The following is a 12,885-nucleotide window of genomic DNA, read 5'->3' on the forward strand; positions in this document are numbered from 1 at the left end:
CAAAACATCCAAAACTTTCACTTTTTATACTTTTGACTATTATTATACTTAATATTATAAACAATACAGTCTGAGAACTGAGATTTGAGCTCCATGTTGAAATGGTGATGAAATACACTTCATACCTGCACTTCTTAGGTTAGGGTCTAGGTCTGGCATTTCCTTGGACGCTTCTGGACTGACGCTGTAGATAGATGCTCCTGCTTCACTGACAATGCTGAAAAATAAAATGGCAAATAATCAAAACACCACACAACTGAACAACACAAATGAAAGACTTAGCAAGTGACTTAATAGAATATTTGGATATTTTATTTTTAAAGCCTGATGTTTTAAAAATATTTGGAATCAACTGAATACTTACAAAAGTAAGACAGTACAGACAAAGGAAAAGATCTCCATTTAAGCCAAAACACCCCCCCCGAGCTGCAACATCCATTCTTTTTCAATTCTGGCCCTATTATAAACACACCCTGTGCGTGATATCAGCCTCTGTAGTATCTTAAAACAAACATGAGAAACAAGTGTTACCAGAAGTAAATAGGCAAACCAGCTTCCATAAACAAAACGAAAACCTACCTGACAATTTCATCAAAAACACATACATTCTAAAGTATAACATCAGTTAAACTATTACATGAATCCAACTCATGAGTGTGCACATTCATTGTCTAAAGCTAGCTGCCTAAAATACTCAGAAAAAACCCAACTTGATACAGACTGGGCCACAGAGTTGCAGCTCGCTTCTCAGCAGCATTTAATACTGTCTTCTCCCTGCTCTCACTGCCATCCCCAAAGTAAAACACTGACTGCATGTCTTCAATAACTTAAACTATAGTTCATGTATCTACCACACACCTCAAACTCACTCAGTAATGATGATAAACTCACCATTTCAAATCACAACACAATTAAAAAACCCTTGAGTGCTCTAGTTCCACTCAAGAGAAAACAGCAGTCAAGTATTCACAGTGCAAGTTTATTTTTAGCTGTGAAATTTTGACACCATTGAATCAACAGTGTATTTCTTCAGATAACTTCAACAGAACTTGAATTTCAGCTTGATAATTAAGGCCTTGTACAGCTCCCGCACTGGAGAGGAACACTATCTGTTTCAGAACTATTTTTACTTTTACTATTCCACTCTTAGAATAAACTTATCTTTGCCATAACAAGGGAAACCACAATCCTCAAGAACCAGACCTTTCAATGAAAATCATAACTTTGCTTTACATCGTTTTAAAATTAGACTATAAATTTTCCTTTTTAAGAACATTTAGTAGGTCAAATTTTTAAATAAAGAAACTGATACCTAGAAGCCCCTCCTTTTAGAAAAAGCTGGAGAATAGCCCACAGATAAAACACATTCCCATTCAATGTTCCACGCATGTGAACAGTAAATAGTGTAAAATGCAGATATAGAAGATAAGAATTCCTTACTGTTGTTTTTACAGGTTCCACCCCCCATCAAAACTGGAATTTGGTAGACTGCTGTACACACAAGTCAGATTTTATGGTAACTCAAAACTCAAAAAAACATTTCAATATTACAGACAGACTGGATCTTTCAATAAATACAGAAAATAAAATCCTGTTCTCTTTTGTATTAGCATAACTCCAGACCCACTCAAACAACTGATTTAACAGAGCAAAAAATTGCTCAGACCAGCTGAATGGGGCAAATGAAAATGAAACTGTTTACATGATCTTTTAAAAAGCTTCAGTATTACAGGCATTCCTTCACTATAAATGACATTCAGAAAACAGTCCAATAACAGAGTTCAGAAATATGGTCATGTCACAAAAACCTAACTGCTGAGAAACGATGTTGACAGAAGCCTCATCAAACTGATTTTTCTGATGAATGGGTAGTTTAAAGAACAATGCAGCAGAAAGTATTTCTTAACATGTTCACACCTTATAAAGGTAGCATCTGGCAAGTGCTCCCTTTTTGGATATTGCTTCCAAAAAACCACACACATTAGCACATATTTCTAATAGCTTTTCATTAATCGCTCTTCCATCTTGATATTTGAACAGATCCAAAAAGTTACCTCTCATGCAATTTCTAAATTTAACACATTGATATTACACTTAGATTAAATAAATAAATAAATAAATAAAAATCAGTGTTTTGCACACATTTTTACAGTGCTGTACTATAAACTGTATTACTGCACAGAGCTATTGCTTGATCTCTCCCAGTATTTTATGCAGTGAAAAAACAAAGTTACCTGCATGGGAATTTTAACACACTTGACATTTTATTGAGTCTCCTTAATGCTACACTGACAATTTTCAGAAGAGGATTGCAATAATACTATCATTCTATGGTAGTAAGTGAATTGTGCCAAATTTTAAGGTAGGTAGTACAAAAATTCCTTGCTAAAACGAGTAAATAAAATTAAACTCAGGATGGGAGAAAGAAACATTTGAGAAGAGCACATTTCCTTTCCTCAAGTGCAAGAACATTTATACACTGGGGGGAAGGAGGAAGAGGAGGGAGGGAAGCCAAGTAAAAAAATTATCTCAAGCAGGAAAACAAGATATAGAAAGCACTTTCAGAAGCAGCATACACTGGATATTTGACATCCACTCTGAGATGGTTTTGTATATGCATGCAGTTATTCTATGAAGTATTTGGTGTAGCAGACTTGGAAAAGGGGGGGAGGGGAAGAATTTCTGCTCACACAGAACCCCATACTGCTGTGCCTAAGACAGTGAAACCCAGACATGAAATAAATTTGTTACCCAGAGTAATCGCGTAGGGCCACAAACTCCAAAGAAACTATCCTCTGGTTCCTTCAACCATAGTCAACCAAACTTCTACAAACGTATTAGTGACTGTCATGTGGTTTTATTTAGTTTGTTTTTAGCTACAGTGAGGTGGTTACTAATATGACACTGGCACATACAATGCTAAAACATTTAGCTCGGTCACAATCCTAAAGATTACAAGCAAAATAGGTTTGGGGATTTTTTGATTGCAGTTGTTCTGGATTTTGCTTTTTGACTAGACAGGAGACAGCCACTTTGGTTCACAGACATTTTGTTTATTTGTTTGTTTTCCAAATTCTAATAATTCTCTTTAAAAGGGGGATGCTATATAGGATAATTTAAGCTAATTTAATGTTCTAAAATGCTCTACTTTCTACTTTCAAAGAATATACGTATTTTATGTCAGGGCATATTAAGACAAAACCAAACCTGCTCAAATCAGTAGGCAATAGACATTTACTCCAAACTACTGCAGTCTATACTGTTCTCTAATCTCTCCCTCCCCCTTTTTTTTGAAGGATACAATTCTCAAGAGAGTCAAAAGAAAGCCCTCATAAGGGTTGGTAAAAACTGTATCTAATAATCTGTAGATCTTCAGAACTAGGATTTGTTTCTACTTTGACTTTTTAAGCCACATAATGCATTAAAACAGAAAACTAGACTCCCCCACCCCCTCATAAAATGAGAACCTTATTTCTGTACATTCCTTAAGAGGAAAGATTCTTGCACTGATGAAAATCTTAACAGTTAAAACAACATTATTAAAAAGTTATTTTCCTATTTAAAGTCAAAATGTAGTAGGTAAATAAGCAAGTGGTCATAATATGATATGCTTATAGGACACGAATGGACAAGTTTCATAAACTGCTCTCTGAATTAACAAAAAAGCAGGTAAAGAATCTCGGACTATGCCTCCATCCTGCCTGCTTCCCACATTAGCCATCCTACAGATAAGTTTTTTTCCTCAGCATCTATATCCAACTTTTAAAACTTATAAGTGCCCAAACCACAAAGCCACTACACTATATTTCAGTTTATTCTTTTTAATTGTACAAACAGGCTTGTTGCATAGAAAGTAAGTTTTCGTGTACTGCACCCATCTCATTCACATTTGTTAAGACACATTTTAAGTACTGTTAAACCAACATTAAATATATTCCACTAGCACCACCTGGTGGGCCCTCAGCTTTATGCCACAGACCATGCCTGCTGTATTCTAAATACTTTAAGGAGCCTTTTAACATTTACTAGAGCAAGTTTTCTTACTCAGCTTAAATAAGCATTATATATTTGGTATGAAAAGATCATTTGAAGACCTGTTCAAAACATTCAGATTTTCAATCTCTTAATTTTTACAGGAAAAAAGCCTTTCTTGTAAAAGGTAAAAATAAAAATTTATGAATACTTACAGGTTTTTTTTTACATTCAAAGCTATTACATACCTACAAAAACGCATAATGGTAAAGATTACATGTAACAAACCAGAGTTGCCAACAGTTGTTTAACTATATTACATTACAATTTCATATACATGCATGTAATGGCACATTTTTTAAAACTTACAGGGTTCTTGGGTAGTAAGTTTTCACTGAAAATCTTTTCAAAACTATGTGCAAAAATCTAATGTACTTATAACGAAAAAGATATACCAGGCTAGAGGCTTCTAGGGTTAAAGATGGATGCAGCTTCCTGACATTTTCATGAACGTTACCAACATTTCAGACTATTTTATTACATTGAATTCATTTTCCCACAATCAAATGCAACACTGGATTAATAACCTACAGAGAAAGAAAAAGTAACTTTGTCCAACTTTATATAACTTTCTGTTCCTAAAACCTCCAAAACACTCATTTACAACTTGAAGCCTTTAAAATAACATTTTAAGAAATAATACCAGTACAAAGAAGAGACCAGTGTTAATACTTGGAAGAAAATCATGGTCACTCTAAAAGCAAAGAGTATGTCAACCTCAAAATGGGCCCAGATTTCCATATTTGGTCATAAAATGATGATCTGCCAAAATATAACTCCCTTCCCAATCAAAATTTAGTAAATGTGGTTAACTCCTCTAACCCAACTTTTTACATATTAACTGATAAATATATTCTTCATAAGCTTGCGGCAACAAAAGCTAGAGGCTCCCACAAAGGGCAGAAGTACAGAAGAGTCAAAGGATTATTCAGTGTTACTTACTAAAATAATTGGCTTAAGAATTACCCAGGACAGAAAAATAATTTGCTAGAGAAGAATGTTACATTTAGAAGCTCAATTGGAATGTTACAAACTTTAATTATGTTGATAGACTGAAGAGGAGCAGTGAAGACTTAATTAAGTACAGGCTTAAAAGAAGTTTGGGCTATTTCATGAATGAGAAATCCACTGGGACTTAAAACACAGAAGTCACAACTAGCTCCAGAAGAGCCTAAAACCAAAAATGGTCAACAGCTACGAAAGTACTAGAGAAATAGGATGTCTGCATCTGTTCTTATACATCTCCCTACATACCCATTTTTGGCGACTAATGAAAACCACCTAGGGGAAGTCAAAGCAGCTCTTCATATGAAACAGCAACAATCCCTTCATTTGCGTTTTGACTCGTGTCTCGCTCTTTCCTCTCCTGTCAAGCAGGGCACCGGCATGGCAGAAGCAAATCTGACAGCCCCTCCAACTCCTCATCATTATGAATGGCAAGCTACAGGTTTCTTGCCATCATGGGCAGAGTTACCTGCCGTTCCCAGGATCTCATGTTTGGGTACGTGAGATCCAGCCCCTACACACTGTGCACAGCACAGTTCCTTCTGCCAGGGAGGTGATGAATACAGCCGACTGGAGACTGCAGTCCAGCACAGGCTGAGCGAGACACTGTGATTTATTCAGCCACACGCATTTTGCCACAGGAACAATAGGATACCAGGCTTGACAGGCCCTGGCTCTGACACAGCTAAGCCATTACTTTTTATTCTTATGAGGAACATATGTCATGGAAGTGCAAGATAAAAAGGTTCTGGTGTATACTCAATAACGTATTCAAAGCATAAAAAGCCCCAAAAGATTTTTAAAAGCCTGTTCATTCTGACAGATGAGATTAAACTCAAAATCTGGCCTTTCCCCCACTCCAATAAGCTAGTAAAGGAAGACGTTAGGGTCAAGAAAAAAGATTATACTAGAAAGCAATCATCATTCAACAGAATCCAGCCAAAATCCATACAATTCATCTGTGCCTTTAAATAAGATCTCGCTTTAAATTTTAACAATATATAGAACTGAGGAGATATTCCAGTATTAAATATGTCTTACAATGACAAAATATACTGTTAGATTGGAAAGGAATTCTCATCATATTTACACTGCTTCATTCGAAACTTTTAGTCACTACATACCACACAAGTTTTGCTTATATGGAAGTCCACCTTTCAAAATCAGTCACATTAGACGAGAGGTGTTATAGTCGTCTTTTGCAAAAATACTATAGAAAAGCTTATAGTGACTCATAGTGAAGCCATTCAATTAGATGGGGGGAGGATGGGGACAGGTGGATGGATGACAAGTTTTTAAGAACAGTTTCTGCTCAGGAGCTCCCAAGCACGCAAGAAGTTAAGCCCACGAAGTGTCTTCAGACAGCACATCAAATGATAAGCAGTGATACAGACCCTGCATTGTTGCTCAGTCATGTTCTGAAAGTTTCCATAGAAAATTTTAGGTGAAATTCTACTTACAACTAGTGTTTTGAATTCACAACAAAAAAAGTCTGTAAATGTTTCTACCCACATATGAATGAGTTTGCTTGGTATTTCACAAAGTTTACCAGAAATTACGCCATGCAAAGAAAGCAATTTTGTCCTGACCAACTCAATCAACTTTTTAAAGTAAAAATTCTTAAGCTATTTCAAACCAGGAACTCTGTCACACAGCAAATTACAACACAGAACAGTATGTCTTTCAGTCACAAACCCTACTTTTGCAACAGCTTGCTGACCATACAGCAGGAACAATAAACAAACACCTTATAAAGCAGCTTCTGAAATGACAGAATTTCAAGGCAATCATCCTTGCATTAGGGATTATTTCTCTCCTGTTCAGACACAAATTATATTTAGTGCCAGTTAAGCTGATGGCTTTCCTGGTAGACAGCCTAGATCTTTAGAACTTACTGAAGAGAAAAAAAATTAGGCCTGTTTCTATCAGTGTTTAGCAAGATAATCTAATCACAGTTTGTATCATTATTTCAATCATTAAAAGTGACTTATCTTAAAATAACGTTAAGTCTTAGAACAATATTTGATTTTCCATTTTTCCAGTATGGTTATGCAGAACTAAACTTCACTACAGAATTGAAGTACGCACTTTCAGATTAAGAACAATATGCAAAAGCAAAATTTAATGGTTTGAAATACCATATTATAGTCATTCAACATCAGATAAAATGCAACAATTCCTCAATGTCTGTTTTATAAGAAATTAAAAGGAATACAAGAAATCAAAGCCAGTTTAACTAAAAAGACCTGCATCCAAATCTCAGAAGAAATGTATGACAAACACTGAAGAATTAGTAAGTATATTTAAAAATGCAATTATTGAAATAGTTGTCTTCAAGTATTACCCACTTCCCTGCAAGCTGGGAAATATTAGGGCTAACAAAGCCCAACATTTTTGAATTTCACTGCTTTGGAGTGTAAAAGAGGGCTGTGCGTTGATTTTACATTCTAAGAGCATTTTGCCTGTAATCAAACATAATAAAAGGATATTTCAAACATAAGGACAATTGTGTTCTGTGCCATGCAACCTGATTGCCTATTTGTTAGCACAAAATAGGTTTCAAGAATATGGGGGAAGTAATTGTGGCATAGGGTTTAAAAGCTTCTCCTTTAAAAAAACTTACTACTTTGGAAAATGCAGCCCAGTTCTACTAACTTCCGGGTTTGGATGAATCCAGAAAACATATCCTACATAAAACATTTCGCTGATTACAGAATTAGAAAAGTTCAACATTTTCTGATTTCAATTTCTCAACTACCATCATTCCCCTTCCCAAACAGAACTGGTGTGAAATTTCCTGCCATTAAAACAGTAAGACAATTGCTACTTGCAGCAGAATGAAATAGGTTTGAGAATTATTGCAAGATATAACAATGAGTTACCATTTGTTTAATTAGCTTTAATTTCTTCTGTATTAGATATAACTCTATGAACCCCTAAATCAAAAACTACTTACCATACTAAACTAATAAAACTAACTGTATAGCTACGGCCTGGAATCCTTTATTCATCTGTGTATGAACCATGCCCTCAGCACATCCCTGCAAAGGGAAAAACGATCAGATATCTGTCTTCATCTTGTCTGAAAACAATGACATTTTTCAGTAAGAAAAGGGTCCAAATGGCAGGTGTCAAAGAGCTTTAGCTTCACACATGGTGCTAGAAGGCAGAAAAAACAACAGTAGCGTGTGGCCATGTCAGAGCTGCACAGAAGCTGCCGTACAAGTGCATATCTGAAAAGAGCAAACCTCATAGCCTGTTAAATCAATCTAGTGCCAGATGCTGTTACCAGAACAAAACTGGTGCTGCAGATTCATCCCCAGAAGAAATACACGTCCCATGTCCGCAGTGAAAAGTGAAAGACCTAGGGTGGCATGTCTCAAGACTGAAGGTGACAGTCACCTGTGACTGCCCCCACCACTTTCATTGACAGTTTCAAACAACAGGTCCTGTCATTGCTCATAAAGCAGCTGGAGTTGAAGCTCCTTTCTGCTCTTGCAGAGAGCTTTGAAATCTGAACTCCAGGTACAAAATCTACTTCCAAGTTAACTGCTTTTTAGTTGGATGGTTAAGTAATTTATTTTTACTTTAAAAACTGTAGTACAGTAGGAACTTGAGAGAAAATTTAGCTACTGCTCTTTTCCCCGTTGCAGCAATGCAATGAAGAGAAATCGCAGCAATATGTATAACATTATAGAATACAATATTACCTTAGTGTAAGGGGACAAGTTAAAAAAAGAAAAAAAAAAAAGCACATTTTATGTGATTACAATATGACAGCATTGAAGTAATTCTAAGCAGAATTAATGATAATTAGAGGTATGCAAATATGTTAAAAAGTTACCTATCTATAACCAACTAGAAGAAAGACAGTAAAAAAGGCTTCAGGATTGACATAGGAAGTGAAAACCCTAGAGTCCACTTCTAAAAATATAATAGGCATGAAAATGGGCATGCTCCTTATGAATACACTTTATAATTTCAAGACGAATCCTGCCAGAACTCACTCCGTTTTACACAGATAAATTATCCCAGTGACCTCAGGGGAACAAACTGTGTATACAACACTAAAAAATACAGCCAAACAATGACAAGTTTTTACCTAACCTCTTTTTACCCACTGGGAGGGGGGCACAGGGAGACAAAGACACACAACTGATTTTGGCGGTCACACTTCGAAAAGAAAAACACTAGGTGATGTTAAACACTCGCATTTCATATAATTATAGAGACTCTTGAAATGAAATTGCCTGGATGCATACATTAAAACCATGGCACAGTCCAAAAAGATGATGCTGCTCGCCCAAAAGCCTAGCAAAACCGTTCCACGCTGAAGAGCTCAATGAGCAGCCTTATTTAGCCCCTGCCCCTCCCAGTTCTCAAGAGCTTGGTGAAGCCAACAAGCCCAACTCAACAGCATGAAACGCAGCAGACCAAAGGAAGCTGCCAGTTCCAGACCAGAAGGCCGGCACCAACGCTGTCCTGCCAGCAGCTCCTTCTCAGTTCAGCGAAGCAGAAACGCCTGCAGTGGTAGCGCATGGGGAAAGCTGGTGTTTCATCCAGCCCACCTCCAGCCACACAGGATCTTGCAAGAGGCAAGACCCATCCTGGCTGCTTTTAGAAACAGCAGAGGCAAAGGGTAAAATCCTCAAACGTGGCAATTTGTGCTCATGTATAGTTATTCAAGTTGGAGCGCTATAAAGTACAAAGAACTAAGGTTTTGGGGAAAAAAAAAGTCTTATTTGTAAAAAAAAAAGATTGTTGCCTATAAAGAAATACCTAGGCTTTGCTAGTACCATCTACATTTGGTGCTGTCACCAACAGTTTATAACTGGGGAAACTGATGTCTGCCTAAAGTCTCATTTTCAAACCAAAACACTTCCCTATTGCACACACTGTGATTCTCTAGTCATAGGTATGTTACACAGTACTTAGCTACTCAATCACCTGCAATTCTAGCAATAAAATATCTTACAGTACTGTAAAGGTTCATTAACACATTTATATGTCTAATTACTCATGAGTCCAACCACAAATATTTTGCAGAAAAAAATCTTGGAACATGCATCTTTTTAACCACCTTTCTCTTGTGGGACACAGGACATTTAAGACACAGATGATCCATTAAGGAGAGTCCATCAGGTTCTCCAGTGAATACAGACCTTTCAGCCAGTTTGTCAGTGAACTTCATGGAGCATTCAGATTTAGTCACATAAAAATTGTATCAAGAAGTGTCACATGCAAACAGTCAGTTTGAAATTATCTAGAAAGGCTACAAGAACATGCTATTCAGTTGCTATAATAGCTCTCAGGAATCATTTTTATGTGCTAGAACAGGCACCACAGATGCAGCAACTGTTGTGGCTAAAATGCAGTTAGTTAAGCCAGACCAAAGGCTGGAGCTTAGAGTCACGTTAACTCTCATGGAGACTTTGTCCCCAGAGTGGAGCGTAACTGGACAAGACCACAACATATGGAGCAAAATGCCTCTTGGAGAACAGTACCTCCAGCAACTGTCATTTTCTTTAACGATCACTCTGGGCAGTTGGGAGGGAGCCTGGCCAGTGCTGCCATGCAGCCTCCACAGCCCTGATTCATGCAAAATTCTGACCTGTAGCTTTGGCTTGAGTCAGGCTTTATTCTGTTACACACACTGCCCCCCCCCCCGCCTTCCCCCCAGCGTCACTGATCTTAGTACTTCATCTCTCCTTAGCAAGCTACCCTCACCCCAGCACAGATCCACGAAAGAAGGCTGGAGTCAACTATACCCCTTCTATTAGGGCTGAGCAATACAATGCAGACAGACTCTCTGGACAGTGTGAGAAAATCACAGATCCTTCACTGCTGCTCCTCTCTGTTCCCTCCCCATACCTCTTAACATCTAGTCTGTATCTGAAGACATCATATTAAATATTTTTAACCTACAGACACTTCTTGGCACAGTTTACTGAACTCTGAAGTACCCAGGTTTTCCACACAGAGAAACTCAAATTAAGAATTCTGGAACCAAAATGAATGCTGGCAGGAAAACTTCTTCGAGGTATTAAATACTAAGGAAAAGTGTGACCACGTCTTTCTAGCCATGTCGTTTCTTCTTACTTTACTTTAATTCGGAATTCACCTAATAAAAAAAAAGCTGTCTGCTTTAGTTCACAGAAGATACATCTGCCTCCTGTATTTATTCTCCAGCTCAACATACTCGAGACAAATGTTGCATACAGTAAATGGTGCTTCACACAGACCTGATCAAAATTATATGCTGCTATCTCTCAAAAATAAGTTCTGCAGACTGAGTCATGGCAGCACTCTTAATTTTTTAAGTCCTCATTTGTTTTTATGTTTTATTTCATTTTTAATACAGGAAAAGAGTTTGCTTTGACATTTTCCTATACTCTAGTTTATGACTATTCAAAACGGATGCTGATCAAGAAGTGTTCCATTCTGTCCATCAAGGAAATTGTTTTTCTTCATTGGAAAAAAGGCTGTAAAACTGAGGTACTAGTTTAGTGCTTCCAGCAAAATCTATTAATCCCCTATGAAGGAACCGTAGCATTACAGTAGAAAAAGGATTATAGCAACAGACAAGAAAAAAACCCAAGAAAGTTAAGAAAAAAGAGTAGGTTACTCATTCTTCAGAAGAAGGTAAGATTTTTCATGCAAAACTAAAAAAAAAAAAAAAAAAAAAAAATCAAATGAAGCTTGCTTTACCTTAACAAGCATATTTGAATAGCTCAGTTACTTTTCTCAGACACAGATTTAAAGGTAAACAGACATACTCAAATGTCTGTAGAGCAACATAAGTAGATTGAGTGCTTTGTTAATATACATTTTTCTCTTTTTAGGCCTCTAGGGTTCTTTCATGTCTTCTCTGGTGCTCCTCATTGTCATAGTTTTAAATATTATTATTTCACTGATATCATATGCAACTGCTGGGCATCTACAGTAAGAGATGCTAATCTGAATCAAATATATCTCCAAATGAAAGTGAGCTAAACATTAGGTATGTTATTGTTTATCCTTTAACCATTTAAAACAGTGGAATACCGTGTCATTTTGTATTACAAACAGAAGTATGTACCAACCCCAGTGAAAAAAACAAAAATAACCACCAAATCCTCACAAACTTGAAATGGATGCATGAATTGTATGTTTTTACAAAAAACAAACTCCTTTAGTAAGGCTGTAACCAAAAGGGGGAAAAAACTGACAAAAATTAATATCTAGAATTAGTAAAATAAAAACTCAGTTAGGTGGTGTTATATTTGCTTTCCCCCTTCTCCTAAAAGGGAATAATTTGTTCCCTCAGGTTGTGACAGATCCACACTGGAGACTTTCCATGAGTAATATCACTAGAACTAGCATAAACATATGCTGAAAGACCACTTGATTTAAAACACGTTTTTCATCCAATTACAAACACTTTAAAAAATTGTTCTTCTGGACTGAAATTTCTTATGCTTCACTTCTAACCAATTACTTTTAGACTCGAAAAAAACCCCCAACTATAAAATAGTCTTTTCTTTTTTTTAGTTATCCAAATATGAAAGTGTAAGATAAGATAGCTTTCTAGTTTTTTAAGAGATATCCTTACATCTAAATCATAAAAATGCAGCTAAATTATTTTATGTCCTACTTTTTACACCACAATTTTCAAAGTCATTCTCTATTCATAGGTATGTTACACAGTACTTAGCTACTCAATCACCTGCAATTTTAGCAATAAAACATCTTACAGTACTGTAAAGGTTCATTAACACATTTATACGTCTAATTACTCATGAGTCCAACCACAAATATTTTGCAGAAAAAAATCTTGGAACATGCATCTTTTTAACCACATTAGCCTTC

At 36.4% G+C, this 12,885-nt stretch overlaps 1 protein-coding gene across 4 annotated transcripts in view; it reads right to left on the reverse strand.

Annotated features, from left to right (window-relative positions):
* The window catches only part of SRBD1 (S1 RNA binding domain 1), a 135,643-nt gene that overhangs the window by 67,988 nt on the left and 54,770 nt on the right, over positions 1-12,885 (reverse strand). For all 4 annotated transcript variants that reach the window (XM_052806136.1, XM_052806138.1, XM_052806140.1 and 1 more), the window contains one exon: positions 126-217. In XM_052806136.1, coding sequence (XP_052662096.1) covers positions 126-217 — 92 coding nt within the window. The remainder of the gene's footprint in view (positions 1-125; positions 218-12,885) is intronic.

This window comes from Harpia harpyja, chromosome 13 (assembly GCF_026419915.1).
Source record: "Harpia harpyja isolate bHarHar1 chromosome 13, bHarHar1 primary haplotype, whole genome shotgun sequence".
In the NCBI taxonomy this organism is placed as follows: domain Eukaryota; kingdom Metazoa; phylum Chordata; class Aves; order Accipitriformes; family Accipitridae; genus Harpia; species Harpia harpyja.